At 33.6% G+C, this 16,761-nt stretch overlaps 3 protein-coding genes and 1 pseudogene across 3 annotated transcripts; 2 read left to right on the plus strand and 2 right to left on the minus strand.

Annotated features, from left to right (window-relative positions):
- Positions 1–2,107: 2,107 nt before the first annotated feature.
- LOC142550929 (BEL1-like homeodomain protein 11) lies at positions 2,108–4,692 on the minus strand. The gene is made up of 4 exons (XM_075659976.1): positions 3,215–4,692; positions 2,748–3,121; positions 2,585–2,645; positions 2,108–2,479 (listed from the first exon to the last, which is right to left on the minus strand). The coding sequence occupies exons 1-4, from the start codon at positions 3,929–3,931 to the stop codon at positions 2,315–2,317; spliced, it is 1,317 nt and encodes a 438-aa protein (XP_075516091.1). The 5' UTR covers positions 3,932–4,692; the 3' UTR covers positions 2,108–2,314.
- Positions 4,693–6,446: 1,754 nt separating this feature from the next.
- On the plus strand, positions 6,447–7,760 carry LOC142550735 (uncharacterized). Its single transcript, XM_075659807.1, has 4 exons — positions 6,447–6,718; positions 6,878–7,110; positions 7,152–7,205; positions 7,402–7,760. Exons 1-4 carry the CDS (start codon positions 6,447–6,449, stop codon positions 7,758–7,760), a joined length of 918 nt encoding a protein of 305 aa, XP_075515922.1.
- A 4,093-nt stretch (positions 7,761–11,853) lies between these two features.
- Positions 11,854–14,605, minus strand: LOC142550736 (jacalin-related lectin 3-like; annotated as a pseudogene).
- A 752-nt stretch (positions 14,606–15,357) lies between these two features.
- On the plus strand, positions 15,358–16,463 carry LOC142551607 (uncharacterized). The gene has a single exon (XM_075660927.1). The coding sequence runs from the start codon at positions 15,491–15,493 to the stop codon at positions 16,337–16,339; it is 849 nt and encodes a 282-aa protein (XP_075517042.1). The 5' UTR covers positions 15,358–15,490; the 3' UTR covers positions 16,340–16,463.
- Positions 16,464–16,761: the final 298 nt, after the last annotated feature.

The following is a 16,761-nucleotide window of genomic DNA, read 5'->3' on the forward strand; positions in this document are numbered from 1 at the left end:
TTTGCTATTAATAACTTTTTTCCTTATAATTTATTATATTATAATCTAATTTTCTATATTTCTTCATATTTTTTATTCAATTAATATTTTTTTACAATCAATACTATCATTATAATTATCAGTGTGATATTTAATTTTATCATAAAAATAATTATTTTAACTAATTCTCATTATTAATAAAATTATAATATATTTTATTAGTTGTATTAATATTACATTATTATTTTAAAAAAATGATGTGTAATAAGATAAATTTATGCTAATTATTTTGGATTCTGGCTCTAATTTCTATATTTACTAATTTATTGAGTTGAGAAAAATGGAAATAAGTGTGTATATTGGGACGACTTATTAATATTTTTTATTTAGAAAAAACATGTTGCGTTATGAAATTCGAAATCTATTTTTATCATAAAATAATTATTTTAACTAATTTTTATTATTAATAAAATTATAATTTTTTAATTATTATTATTATTAAAAAAATTATGTGTAAAGATAAATTTAATTTTAATTATTTTGGAATGTGATTTTAATTTCAGTAAATTATATAATTTTTTGATATGAGAAAAAATGGAAATTAAGTTGTGTATATTAGGATGACTTATTAACATTATTTATTTTTTTAAAATACACACATTGCGTAGTTATCATTAAATATGATTAAATACTTAAGATGACCTAAAATGTACTTAATTTGATATGGGTGATACTTGATTCTTCTATATCGATACTCAAAATTGATGAAAAAATACTCGATCTTCGAGTGGCTACCATAAATGAATTTGTTTTGGTGTTGTTAGGGAAGATGCATTAGGATTTCTTATTAATGTTCTTTATAGATTTAAATAAACATGTTAGTAGTTATCATGGAATACAATTACATACTTAATTCGGCATAAAAATTATTTAGTTTGATTTAACATATATATGATTTTTGTCATATTAATTCGGCCTGAAAAGTACTTAGTTTGATATTAGAGTGGTCACCATGAATGAATTCCTATTGGAATTGCCATTGAAAATGCATTAAGATGAAATATTCATGTGATTTAATACTAAAAAAAAAATGTTCTTCACTAACAATCGAGCACAATGTAAGTATTTAAATTAACCTACAAAATATTTAATTAAGATAAATATATATGATTTGGCCTATTTGATACCTATACTTGTTTGAAGATATATTTTATATTTGAGTGATCATCGTGTATGAAATCTTCCCAGAGTTTCTATTGAAAATACACTATGATAAAGTATTAATGAGTTAATACAAAAAAACATAAACATGTTCCCCACTAACCATAAACACGAATAAGTACTTAATATAACATACAAAGTACCGAAATTGATATGTCATATACCTCATTCAGCCTATTTGATATCCATATATTGTTTGAAAATATGTTTGATATTCGAATTATCATCATAAACAAAGTACTCCTGGAGTTTCAATTGAAGATGCATTAGTATGAAAAATTCAAATGATTTAATACAAAAACAAACAAGTTCCTACTATAAAATAGTAGTGCATATTAAATATAATTTAGCAGTACCTAAATTGGGATATCATATATCAGATTTTGCCCATCTGATGCTCATATTTTGTTAGAAATTACATTTATATTATATTTGATAATATTCAATCATAATACTTATTGTTATTAATATATATATATATATATATATATATAATAATAATACATATTTGTGGATGCTTATACAATTGAAAAATTATATAATCTAAACATGATATTTTTTGTTATTTTTAAATCAATGGTTTTTCTAACTTTTTTTTTTATGAGAGTTATATATTCATCTAAAAATTGTAAAAAACTATTTTAAGAAAATAAAAAATTTATCAATTAATTTATATAATTATAGCATATTGATCATAAATATAAATAAGACATTACAAAATCAATTAAAAGTCAGTTAGTCTAAGAGTCTCTTGGTCTCAATTTTAATGAATAACAGTGCTTCAATGCGTGCTTTAAACAAATACAAGACGATATTTTCTTTTAAAAAAAGTTTGATCAAAGATATTTGGTTAACTATCTCGATTTTTATACAATACAAAAAACTAATAAAATTAAACACACATGCTTTATTTCTCACTTGATGAATACAGGAGATATTACATATTAATCCATTTCAAATGAGACCACCAATAACGACAGCAGCCTTCATATATAGTTGGCTAACAGCGATAGCAAAAGGAACTAGATCGTTTGAGTTCTATGCAAAAACCAAAAAGCCAAAAAAAAAAGGCCAGGATTTTTTTAGGTAATTTTCTGTGGTTTAAATCCCATTTTCAGCTTAATTCTTCTGCGGAATCTCCTGCTCCCTCTCTTGTTGTGCAACAGCTCGTCAACACTTGATCAGATTCAGTGGAAGAATCCGCAAATTCCTCCTTGTACATTTCTTCGATCATCGGCTTCCACAGTCGGACTCGGGCATTTATGAACCAATTCGAAATCTAAAACAATCGTTTCAAGAAAATCCCATATCGTGAATGATAAAAAATAATCTAGTTGATGCAATTTCTAGGCGTAATTTGCATGTAACGTGGAAGAGATTTTACTTGGTTCTTTGACAGGCCTGTCTGTGATGCTAACATAAGCTTTTCAGATTCATTAGGATACCTGGAAAAGACCAAAACACAGTAGAAATATATCAGTGCATTGGCATTGGATTTGAACATTTTGAGACATGGGATTTTGCATTAATCTGCAGTGCATACGTACGGGTGTAGAAAGTGTTCGAAAAGCCAAGCACGAAGAATCATAACAGAGTTTTCTGGCAATCCTCGAATCGGCCTCCAAGCTTGACGCGAATTTTGTATAATCTGTTGAACTGGAGTCTGGTGGTGCCTAGGTTCTTGATTAAACAAGCTTAGTTGGGATAATCTGGCACTGATACTAGGCATGTCCTTTTCGATCTTTCGCTTTGAAACTCGAATTTGAGACAATATCGCTTTTCTTAAACTGCAGAAGTGATTGGACATGGCTTGTAGTGCAAGAGCAGTGTAAGATTTTCCAGCTCCTAAACCAGCAATCACTTCAAATGACGACACCAATTCCTCCATGTGATGATAGTATTCTTCATATCTTCTATCCACCTAGATTTCATCAATGCAAAATAATAAGAATTGGGACAAATTCAAAACGTTATCGAAATAGAGGAATCATAAGACAGGAAAGATTGAATTAACCTCATCCAGTAAAGCAAGAAGCTTTAGAAGACTAACAAAAGTTCCATGCTTCTCAGACAGCAATTCATTGCTGAAAAACTCCGCTTTAATCTCGGAAGCTAGCCTGAATGATCCTTTCAGGCTGCCGTGGGATAAGTTCTCCACATATTTCTGGTTATTAGCATCAATGTCCTTTCCTCCAACTCCAACCATTTCTTCAAGAAGAGATTGAGCTGGTTTCAAGTACTTAGAGATTCCGACAACTGCGGAAAATGATTCAGTCCCATGTGATATCGAGCAAGATTCATTTTGAGAACCTGACGATGGACTAAAACCATTTCTCACAAAAGAGTAATTATCGGTTATCATTCGATCAATTGCTGTGTTTAGGTAACCGGTATCGATTTGTCGGCAAGAAACGGAGCCTAAAGAAAGTGAGAGCCTCTGAGCTTGGTCATTTGACGTTCCAAGAAGATCCATTAGCCGTGTTCTATGGCTAACATCAGATTCATCCGACAATCGAGAGGTATGAAGATCTACGGATTTCGAATTTCTTTCACCAAGGCATTGAATGCTTAAAGGTAGAGACTGAGGATACGGGATATTGGAAACGGAAGCTGTTCCATAAGCATCATAATGCTGGTTAGCAAACTGATTTTGATCAGATATGGAGTTTGAGATGCTGAATTGGTGCAGAATACTAGAATTTGAGTCCGCAGGTGAATCTTCGGAAACCATTTTCACCCTTTTACAAAAACATGAAGTTTGTTTAGTTTCAAAAATTGAATCTTTAGAAAACTATAAGATTAACTGGGATTCAAGCATTTCTTGTTTCTTGGAGCAGAAAATGAAAAAGGGTTTTGAAAGAGAGGTTGATATATTAATGTAAAGAATACAACAAACATGCCTGCTTAACTTGATAACAGTTCATTCAAGAAGGAAAGGAAAGATTCTCTCCTATTCTACCCTCTCTTTTGTTCTGAAGCTAGGGCACCTACCCTATAATAATATCAGCGATCAGTGACCTATACAAGCTTTAATGAGCAGACCTCTGTGAAAATGGTGAAATTGACATGGTTAAAAAGAAATGGTCCCCTTTTCTTCCCTGACTCCGAAACACATCAAGCTTCAGCTTTAATGCCTCTCTGTAACGTTTCTTTGGGACACTCAAAAAGCACTTTCAGCAATAACTTCTCTCTTTTTACACTGTTCACGCTGCAGGAAAAGCCACAATGACAAAATTTTGTTACTGCCATCTGAAAGGGCGAAAAAGTAGACTGTCTTTTGCACACTCCCAGTTTTAGCATTGACTGGTTATGAATCTTTAAACATGTTGGAATATCTATCCCTTTTCTTCGTAGCTGTTGGTGTCATCTCTGAAGATGTGGAAAGGACACTGCGTCCACAATTGATAAATAGTAGAAATTAGTGCTCGAAACAAACTAGATTTTAACTTCTTTCTTGGAGTATAAATTGACACTGTTTACCCTCGTGCTCCTGGAGTGATTTTGGTTTGTTACCGTAATCGAAAGGCATTATTTTAGATTATGGTTTCGTTTATATTTGAACTGCACCCGCTATCATATATCATAGCTTTTAACACACCATGATACTCAGTTTTATAGTTGACATCCTTGTTTCATGAGTTGTTCATTTCCATAATGATTAGAAGGAGAATTGTTAAGGAACAATTATTAATTATCTTACTATCATGTGTACTTGTTGCCAGTGCAATTGAAATGAATGGAACTGCATATTAGATGTATACTTTTGTACAACGGGCAATAATCATTCAGCCCTGAGGGCATCCGCAATGGTTGGTGCTCCCCGACTCTGAAGTGCTCGTCTTCTTTGTGGCCACAAAATGATCAGCGGGCTGTGGAGTAAACATTGGACGCTCTTTGACAATTCTCCACACATGCTCGAGATTGAATGCAACACCATTGTTTTCGGATCGATATTTTTCGTACGCAACCTCAATATATCTTCGTCACTGTGACCACTTCGATATGAACCGTAAACACTACTATAATTTTCGTTGAATCGATATACCTTCTTTTGGATTGTATTGTGCCAATGTGACTGTATAACATTTGCACTTCTGGGGTTTAAACCCGAGGGACGATTTTCATTGTAGTAACTTGCAACACGTCCCCAAAAAGCATATGTCTTTTGATCATTGCAGATTATTGGATCATCGCTTATAGCGATAAAACTTCTCGCTAAGACCTCATCTTCGACAACAAAACTTCTTGCTAAGTCCTCATCTTCAACCTTTGTCCAACTTGAACGCTTTCTTGAACCCTCAGCATTTGAAACCGCTTTTTTAAATTGACCACCTCAATTGGGGATTCACGATCGAAAAGTTACATCTCCGGGACAAAATTCAGAGTTGCAGGTTCAATCGACATCGGAGACGTGAAAGACATAATAGTTGTGTGCGGGGTACCATATCCATGAACAATCGGCGGCGTGAAATACGGATGACTAATGTTTTGCAAATATTCGGCTGAAAGCGGTTGGTATGGACCTCGATGGGCATAATTCGAATGATTCATAGAATTTCCAAAACCTTAGAAATTTTGAAGATTTTTTGGAGGAAACGACATATTTGGAAAGAACTATGAAACCAACGATTTTGTCGATTGTGTGACCTCCCTTGACTTGACGGATCTTCGTTCGATTGGTTGTTCCTTCACTTGGATGAGGCCCAAAGTTTGTAGCAAACTAGATAGAGTTCTTGTTAATCATTGCTGGATGTATCTCGAACCACAATGTGTCTCTTGTTTCTTTGCTAAAACCGAGAGCTAAGAGAAAAAAAGACATTCAAGTTCTTCAACATGTGGGCTATTAGTGACGAGTTTATGGGACTGGTTGAAATATATTGGAGGTTCACGGGGAATGGTACAGCTCAGTATAGGCTCAAGCAGATGTTGAATGGGATTAATATACCACTGAAACAGCTCAACCATACCAAATTCAGTCATATTTCAAGTCGAGCGAAGGCTGCAAAACAAGAGCTAGAAACTTTGCAAGTGCTAATGCTCAATTCGGGGGTCATGCCAGTGACTTACAAGGAGGAAAGAAAGCTGAGTTAATACTAGAAACAGAGAGATTATTTATTGCTCAAAAGGCGAAACTCAGATATATATAACAAGGAGACATATGCACTAAGTTCTTTCATGACTTCATCAAAAGAACTAATAAGAGAAATTCGATTGTTGCATTCCGAAGACAGATGGTATAACTACAAATGTCCCATGAGATTGCTAACTGTTTTGTGGATTTCTACAAAGGGCTACTAGGTCAGAAAGTGGAGAGATCTACCGTGAATAGAGATGTTATCTTGAGTGGCCCGTGTGTCATGAATAGTGACTGGAATGTATTGACTGCCAGCGTATCTATTGATGAAATCAGAGCAGCTCTATTCGACATAGATAATGACAAAGCATCGGGCTCGGATGGTTTTGGCTCCTTCTTCTTCAAACACGCTTGGGATCTAATCAAACACGAGGTCATTGAGCTGTGAATGAATTCTTTGTGGAGGGTCGATTATTGAAGCAATGGAACCACTCAATCATCGCACTTGTTCCGAAATGCTCGAATGCAACCTCTCAATGACTATCGGCCGATTTTTTGTTGCCCAGTTGTACACAAAATCATTTCTAAAATCCTTGTTTGTAGACTCAAGCTAGTGATTGATAAAATTATGTATGGAGCACAAGCTGCTTTTATCCATGGACGTTTTATCGTTGATAACATTCATCTAGTTCAAGAATTGCTTCGTAAATATGCCTGCAAAAGAGGTTCCCCTCGGTGTATCTTGAAGGTACACATACAAAAAGCTTATGACACGGTGGATTGGGAGTTCTTGGACGAGGTCCTTTCTATTATGAACTTCCTCCAGTATTCATTCGGTTGATAATAGAATGTGTAATGACTACATCTTACTCTATAGCTCTTAATGGGACTTATCATGGATACTTCATTGGCAAGCGAGGCCTTCGACAAGGTGACCCGTTGTCTCCTTTGTTATTTACTTTATATATTGAGGTTTTGTCCCGTTCTCTGTATTGCCTCGTTCAACTGAGTTTGGGTTTCATCCGAGGTGTCGTAATCTCCATATCACACATCCTGCCTATGCGGATGACTTCTTGTTATTGTCTCATGGGGATTTCGTAGTGTCTTTATGCTTTTAAATTGCTTAGATGCTTTTGGTGATATGGCGGGACTGAGGGTCAATTCATTGAAATCAAGCATTTATATGGCCAGTATTGATGATAGTATCAGACATGAAATCCTTCAGCTCTCGGGTTTTGTTCTTGGTACCTTTCCTTTTAGGTATTTTTGTGTTCCATTAAAGGCTATTGCGGCAAAAATTAGCTGTTGGCCGATGCACTCTTTATCTTATGCGGGGAAGATTGAGCTTATCAAATCGATAATTCAGGGAGTCGAGTGTTTTTGGTTATCCATATTGCCTCCCGATTTGTGTTGTCAACACCATAAATTGGCCAACAAAGCATCCACCGATTGCATGGGATGGGTTGTGCAAGCCTTTGGAGGATAGGGGTCTGGGACTCAGGGACTAGTGAGCTTGAAACAAAGCACTTTTGGCTAAGACATTGTGGAAAATACACTTAAAAAAGGACATCTTGTGGATCCGTTGGATTAATCACATGTATAGCAGCCTTGGAGATGTGTGACATTGGAGTTGGCATAGAGATGATTCACCTTTGATCAAGCAAATCCTATCTATTCGGGATGAATTAGTGAGATGACTAGGTTCGGTTGACACGACTATAAGTGACTTAAACAATTGGTTCGACGCTAGTCAGGGAATTGACAGTGCTTACAAATTTTTCGTGAACTCCAGGGGTGGTTGGCCTTGGAAACCACTTCTGGGGAAATCGAGCATCCTTCCCAAGCATAGATTTCTGCTTTGGTTATTTGCACATGAGAAGCTACTCAATCGAGATAGATTGCCATTCGTGGTGGAAAAATCGTGCGTTCTTTGTGGTGCAGTGGAGGAAACTCTCCTACATCTTTATTTTGATTGTCGTGTCTCTAGGAACATTTGGAATAGCGTTCGTGCGTGGTTACAAATGAAGAAAATTATGGGCTTACCTTCGGCTATGTTAAAAGCCTTCAGATCCGTCTACAGAGAAAATTCCATACTGTCAATGATGTGTATTTCGGCCCTAGCAGCAACCATCTATTACATATGGATCTTGCGAAATAAAGTACTATTCGATAATGAAGTTCCTAACGTCGATCACATTATTACGAAGATTAGAATTCACACTTTTAGATGTGTCCCTAGTTTTCTTTGTTTTTTTTTTCTTCCTGGGGATGTCCAGAGTATTTGTACACTAACATTTTTTTTTACCTATTTAATGAATGCTAAATTCATTAAAAATATATATATATGAAGGACTTATTATTTACAACTCGAAACCTATTTATTTTTTTAGATCTATCTATCTATCTATCTATTTATTATCTATTATAAATATATGACTTTCATTTGTGAGCTTACTATTTTACCATTTTATTTGTTTTACAATTTGTCATGTTAATGATATTCATTAAGTCATTTTCTTTGTTAATTTAATATAATCATTAATAGTGTACTTAATTCAATCAAGATAATTATTATTTTGATTTTACTTTATAATTTAATTTAATTACTTAATTTTATAAATTTCCGTCAAATTCATGGACAATCTCTATCATAATGTTATACATTTAAAAGTTTACCCTTTTATTTTTTTTACAATATTACTTTCATTTGTGAGCTTACTATTTTATCATTTTATTTGTTTTACAATTTGTCATGATCACGAGGTTCATTAAGTCATTTTTTTTGTTAGTTTAATATGATCATTAATAGTGTACTTAATTCAATCAAGATAATTATTATTTTGATTTTACTTTATAATTTAATTTAATTACTTAATTTTATACATTTCCATCAAATTCATGGAAAATCTGTATCATAATATTATACATTTAAAAAATTGCTAATATTAATAACATCTATTATCTCTTACTATTATAAATATATGATTTTTATTTGTAAACTTATTATTTTACCATTTTGTGTGTTTTATAATTTGTCATATTCATGAGGTTCTTGAAGTTATTTTCTATGATAGGATTATTAATATATTGAGTACTTAACTAAATCAAACTATTTATTATTTTAATTTTACTTTTAAATTTAAATTTAATTACTTTAATTTATACATTGACATCAAATTCAAAGAAAATCACTAATGTTATACATTAAAAAAATTATAAATATTACGAACATTAAGGTAGTAATGGGAAGACAAACGGAGATGACTAGGATTTAATAAAATTAAATTATTAATAAACATTAAAGTCATATAAAACATCTTTTTCCCATTTAGAATAAAGATACTTTTAGACTACTTATGTATAAAAAGAGATACGTGATTGAGAGAAAATGTATGTATGTAAGTTATTTCAATGCAAACATTTAAGCTATTTATTAAATTTTCTATATATGATACTAAATAAATATTGCTAAATAATATATTTTGTATTTAATATATGACTTTCATTTATGAGGTTACTATTTCACTATTTTTTTTCTTTTTGCGTCTTTTTATAAAATAAATAAAATATCTATGAAACAATGACGTTAATAAGGCATCTTCTTTTTATTTGAAAAAAATGTTGGAAAATTTATACAAATTGTGAACAATATGAGTTAATATTTAATTTGAGAGTAATTCATATTTTTTGTTCCTCGTATATACTTCAACTTCTTTGTTATTCTAATAATATTTTTAAACTTTGAGCTATCATTTTTTTTCTTATTGAGATTGTTTGTGTAATGATTTTTTTTATTCATTTTGTTAATATTGTTGGCGGTAATTGATTTTTCTGATATTCTAGAATATGCCTTATTGTTTATATGAAAATATGTATGAAAATACACCAATCAAAGCCATGTATTTTGGGTTTTCTGTTATACGAACAAGGTAATAAATGGTTTGTTGATTTTTTTGATATTCTATAATGTGCCTTGTTGTTTATATATAAATCATATTTAAAGCAAAATATTAAGATCAAGAATGATTCAAATTTAAATTTTAACGAAGCATAATGAAGAAGAAATTGAAGAATTGTATGTGTAAATCGTTAAGTGTTATATAGTGATTATGTTGCTAATCATGGTTTGCGACATATGGATACCATATAAAATGTCAATAATTCTCAATAAATAAAATCGTTTTTGAAAAAGAAAAAATTATTAATTCAGAAAAAGAAATACATGAAAAATAAAATGTGCATAATTCTTATTCTATTTATAATGATATGAGAACAATTCTAAAACTTTGTGTATATAATAGATCAATTTTGTGTATTTTTAGTAAATTGAGACAATGAGCCAGTTGCACTTTATTTCCTCTAATATTATCTCGATATTCGAGGTGACTAAGAGGTTTTTTGTCTTTTTTGTTTAGGTCAAAGTGGCTAACCAGCTAATTCATAAGATATATGATGGTAACATATAAAACTCATCGCCAAATAAATTCACTTAGCCAAATATTGAAATTCAAATAAAATTCTACAATATTTCATAAAATTAATTTTGACTTAAAAAAATGGTCATGAAATCTAAATAGTTGTATTATTAGATGAGATGTTGAATAAGACAAATACTTCTATATATATTTGAATAATATCTCATATGCATATCTTAATTACGTTATCGTGTTTTTTCTCAAGATTTTTAAAATATAATATTAATTTTGCATATCGTTCCACAAGATATAAAATATTATAGAACAAAATGTAAACTCGATAGAAGAAAATTTGTTTTGTTTCAATGAATAATATACTATTATGTTCTAGATACAACAAATGAAATTGAAACCCATGATATGATTCACGCATTCATTGTTCCAAAGCTTCTAAAAAATGACGAATGAAATGTCTTTCCTAAATCTTGTTAAATTAAACGAGGACACGATTTTAAGATACATTCATTTGAAGAGATTTTCAAGTATTTTTTCTCACATTGATTGAGAAATAATTATTAAAAATTTATTAACCTTATAACTATATGTTGATAATATTGATACTAAATATATAAAAATGATATCACAAATATCTCAGATGACGATTGTAAATAAGATAATAGATGCTAAAACCGATCGGATACTTGCTGAGTATAGCAAAATAGTTATATGCATATTATAACAAACTACGACAAATAGTAGTTGAGTTGTCAAAATCTACCAAGATGCATATTGAAAAATGTGTCATATAGATAATATAACTCCTCCGATTCATATATCGTGTATAGTCATATTTTTTTATTTTTTGTGATTTAATTTGTTTCAATTGATAAATCCTACAAGCCATGTTTTAATTCATTTAAATATTATCAAAATTTCATACATATATTTTCAGTAGTTTAGTTGCTCACGTGCAACACACATGCACTTTTCTAGTATAATATAATAAAATATATAACAAAACAATATAATTTAAGTTGGAGTTCGACTCGAACAAAGTTTGATAATAAGGTCATCCCGATTTCGATAAATTCTAAAACAAATCAAATATTTTTCCAGTAAGTTTAGTTGGTTTACAGTCCTATTCCAACCCTAGTCCAAACAACCTTGGAAGTTAAAAAGGAACAAATGCCATTCACATTATCACATATGACAACTTTGTGATATAGGATGGGCTTATTAAATGTTTTTTTTTTTTGGTTGGTGATTAGATTGATTGATACACGATAGATTCTTGGATCGAATCGGTTAGTTTAAATACAGTATTAATGCTTTTCCATTTCTGTGCAATTGACTCTTCATTGTCTCCCTCTTGATTTGTAGTTTTGTTGATCAATTGATCCCACCAAGGCCCACTCACTGATTAAAGTATCTGTACAATCTGAATGGTCTATGAGCTTCAATGGACATATCTGTTTATTGGCTCAATTCTCATATGCCAATTCCAATCCAGCCGAGATTCATTTTTTTTTTTCAACCAGGAGAATCAAACTCGGTGGGAAATAATGATACCCATTAAGCAAGAAAGCAATTAAATGACTATTGAAGCCAGAAAATTGCTGTCAAACTCCATTATTTAGCATAAGAAACTCATTGTAGAGAGAAAATATTCAACCTAGTAGTGGTTTAATTGGTCTCTGATGTCCCAGCCAGTGTTGCATCTGAATCCCAATTGCATCCAAATACATGCCGCTTCTACCATGAAACCCAACCACCATACCTTCAGTAATCCACGATGAAAAATACCTACCGGTTTCTTCCCTGAACGGACCGGACCATATTCTCCTCTACTAGTATAAAAACTCAAGGATTGAATCACTTGTATTATTTTATTATCTTTTCTAATGGGACAGTAATATCCACTTATGCAAGTTAGCACTTCGTAAGGGTACTCGAATTTCACCTGAAAATGTTGGCGAGAATATAGTAAAGTATTCAAACTTGAGCGTCAAATGTACTTGATCGATGATTCTTGATTAGGGTGTCTGATATATACCCGAATTATAGTCCGTTGCTGCTGCAACCGTGCTTAACCGACCAAACAGATTGCCCATTTCGATCATACTCGATTTCCATGCAGCAAATGACATCTGTTCTTGTCAAAATGATCTGTTTGACACCTGTAAAAACTCCATCATCCCAGGGATGCCCTCCATCCCCGCCCCACGGACCTGGTCCATATGGAGCTGGAATAAAATAATTCATGAGGGACAGCCACCGATAATTCGATTCAGTTGCATAATACTTAAGTTCTAGTTTTCGATCAAGGGATGTGTGTCTTCACTCACTTTCTTTCTGTTCAATTCATATATGCCACATCCAAGTATTCAATAGTAATACTCATGCATGTATATATTGTATATGTAATATAGTTAACTATGAATTATATACCTCACTAGTTTGCATATGCTTATTTGATGCAGAAGGTGGGCTTGATGAATTCTTTTTGCTGCCAGCTGTAAGCAATGAAGCCGTAATATGAGTTTTCCATTCGAGAGCGTGGACGCCAATTGCATTGATAATGAATCCTTTCCTCCCATGAAATCCAACAATCACAGATCCTTCCCTTAACTCGGACGAGAAAAAAACGACCTTGTTCTTTTCCTAATGGACCGTATATTCCCATTGTTGTGTGAAAAGTGAGTGATTTTATCACCTCTGGACCCAACAAGACTGCAGTACCATGATAGCCTGTAATTTGAGTCAAGAGTTCTGATGGGTAATCGAAGAATATCTGCGAAAACATATTGAAATACTTTTAGAAAATATTCATATACTGATTAGTAAATCAGTAATATTTCATTCACATAATATAATCACCTTATCAGACTTGAATGCTCCTGTGCCACCATTCTTGCTTCCCCAGACATACTGCCCCTTCTGTTCAATTCGTAACAAACTTGAATAGAAACAATCCCCACGTTTCGGGTTAAGATGATCTGTCTAACGCCATCATATGCTCCATCGTCGAACAGGCTTCCACCATTTCCACCCCATGTTCCTTGCTTTACCATTCGTTTCACATTCTGGGAAGAGTATACATCAATCTTGGCAATATGATGATGTTGATCATTCAAGTTTCATATTCTAAAAATTGAACATAAAATAAGCGAAAGTTCAGTAACTTTGCAAAATCATACTACCTTATTCTTCGCTTCTTTAATTAATGGAGCAGTTGGTGCTTAAATAAGCTCTAAGTGAACTCCAATGGAATCCAAGTGCCAGCCACAGTTTCCATGGAATCCGATAATCTTATAACATGTGCTTGGGATCGAAAAAAGCGTCCCTTCTTCAATACCGTAAGGTCCAAATAATATTTTATTGCTTTCAAACGTAAGAGATCGAACACAGACCGGCCCCCATTTTTGCATATTACCATAATGTCCATGCATTGAAGTTAGGAACTCATCTGGCCAATCAAGCATGATCTGGTAAAACGAAAGAAAATTTCAACTCGTGTGATTGATCATCTAAAAACCAACTTGCGAATATAAAAATGACGGATGAGCTACTGGCAAAAAGAGCTCAAATGGTTGTAACATATTCATGAAATCAATAAAAATTTAGAGTAAAAAACTATGGATTCACCTTGTCAGTTTTAGTTCCTCCACTGCCTCCATGCTTTTCTGACCAGAATAAGGTTCCATTTTTATCATACTCAATTCTTATTGAGTCTATGTTAACACCATGAACTATCTGTAATTGCTTTACTGTTGAGTGTAGGCCATCGTCCCAATAAAACCGTCTAGCCCTCCTCCTCCCCATGGCCCGATCGATATGATGCGTTTTCCATGCTTATCCAAAACTTGCATGTTCTTCATTCACTCGTGATTAATCAATCAACAATTAGTAGCATACAATACGTTAAATAAAATTAATATGAAGACATAAGAGTGAAGAGTGGCAGAGTAAGATTCTGAAATGAATTTTGACAGTTCATTTTGATTCTTGAAGAATTAGCAAATTCTTGGTTCTTCACTTCGGAGGGAGTGGATAGAAAACAAAAAGAAATTGATTCCAAGAGGTGAACCTTTCTTTATGAAAATGTTGTACCTCTTTCTTAAGCAACATCACTCAAGGTCTTGCACCAAATTGAACGGCCAGTAATTAATAATTATCAAGACCAATTGATATATGAGTATAAGGTTGAACTTGAGAATTTTGACCGGATTAATTTGAAAATTTTGATAATAAAATTTACATTTGTCTCGTTCTAACTCAAGATCACATGTGCAATTCATACAAGTTTAACTAAATATGCATGCTTTTGAAAAAAAAAATACATTTATATTGTTGACATAAAACGTGATCAAATAAAACAAACACATTCAAAAGTGTCCGAGTCGATAGAATAGATGAACGACTGAACAGTGATCATGAGTTTGTTTATTCCTTTCTAAAATAAAATCATATGAAATTTATCACATTTAAACGAACTCAATTCCATTCAGCTGAATTTAACCTCAAAGAACACACGTTTTTTTTGTTATAAAATTAATCTGTAAAAAAAGTAAGATAGACATGGTTTGTACGTGTAAAGCTTGAACACCACATCCCGGATTGGCTGCCCCACCAGCATCTCCCGTTATCCACATCTTACTGGCAAAATCCCAAACATTTTATGGTCACTAAATCTTCTTCACCATTTCCTTCTACATGACAATTCGCCATTTCCCTTTCAATTATTGGCCTGTATTTTCGATGCCCATTTCCCCTTTCTGAGATCTTGAGTAACATTTCTGCAATGGCTCTGCCGCAGCTCTTGCATTCCCCTACTTCTTCCTCTTCCTATGCTATTTCTCGCAAACCGTGCTTAAACCCAGTTTATCACCTGGACCGCAGTTATAGTTTTCCCGCTCTGCCCCGGCGCCGCCGTTACGGGCGGCGGAAACCCGAATCTCTGTGCTGCTCGGCCTCGTCGTTCTCGGAGAAACATCATACCAACCCTCCTAAATCTGATGATGTAATCGAGTTGCCGCTCTTCCCTCTTCCCCTTGTTCTGTTTCCGGGCGCTATCCTTCCCCTCCAAATCTTCGAGTTTCGTTACCGCATGATGATGCACACGCTCCTCCAAACCGACCTCCGATTCGGCGTCATCTACACCGACGCTGCCTCGGGCACTGCCGACGTGGGCTGTGTCGGAGAAGTGATAAAACATGAGCGCTTAGTTGACGACCGGTTCTTCTTGATATGCAAGGGGCAGGAACGTTTCCGGGTCACCAAATTAGTCCGCACCAAGCCCTACTTAGTGGCGGAAGTGACATGGCTTGAAGACCGCCCCTCTGGTGAGGTGGAGGATTTGGATGCATTGGCTAGTGAAGTAGAGCTTTATATGAAAGATGTGATTAGGTTGTCGAATAGACTGAATGGGAAGCCGGAAAAGGAGGTTCAAGATTTGAGGAGGAATCTTTTTCCGACACCATTCTCGTTCTTTGTCGGAAGTACTTTCGAAGGCGCACCCAGGGAGCAGCAGGCACTGCTGGAATTTGAGGATACTGCGATGAGGTTGAAAAGGGAGAAGGAGACGCTGAGGAACACATTGAATTACTTGTCTGCTGCATCTGCTGTTAAGGATGTTTTTCCATCCACATAACAAGATGGGTGCTACTATATTCTATTAATGGTATATGTGAATTCATATAGATATTCTAATACGCAAATTTTATGATTTTTGTGGGAATATGTAAATTTTGATGCCTAGTAGATGGAGGTGGTAATCCTGTGGCAAATTTTTATGCTTTTTAGGGGTTTGGAGGGTTTACACAGCGAATAGGATTTAGGTTAATAAGAAACTATAGGGTGCATATTGAATGTTTAAAAAGCTACAGATTTGACTTCAAGTGGATGGGTAAGCTAGGAAAGTTCTTACACACTTAGGTTACGATCGGAGTGTTAAGATTTAGATTGTGTTGCTTTGCTTAGAATATGCTTCCTCTTTGGTAGAAAATAGGATGTGAAATAAGACACAACATGTGTTTGAATATAGGACCAGACACTTGTTGTACGAAAATCACA

Source organism: Primulina tabacum, chromosome 7, assembly GCF_025594145.1.
Source record: "Primulina tabacum isolate GXHZ01 chromosome 7, ASM2559414v2, whole genome shotgun sequence".
NCBI classification, from domain to species: Eukaryota; Viridiplantae; Streptophyta; class Magnoliopsida; order Lamiales; family Gesneriaceae; genus Primulina; species Primulina tabacum.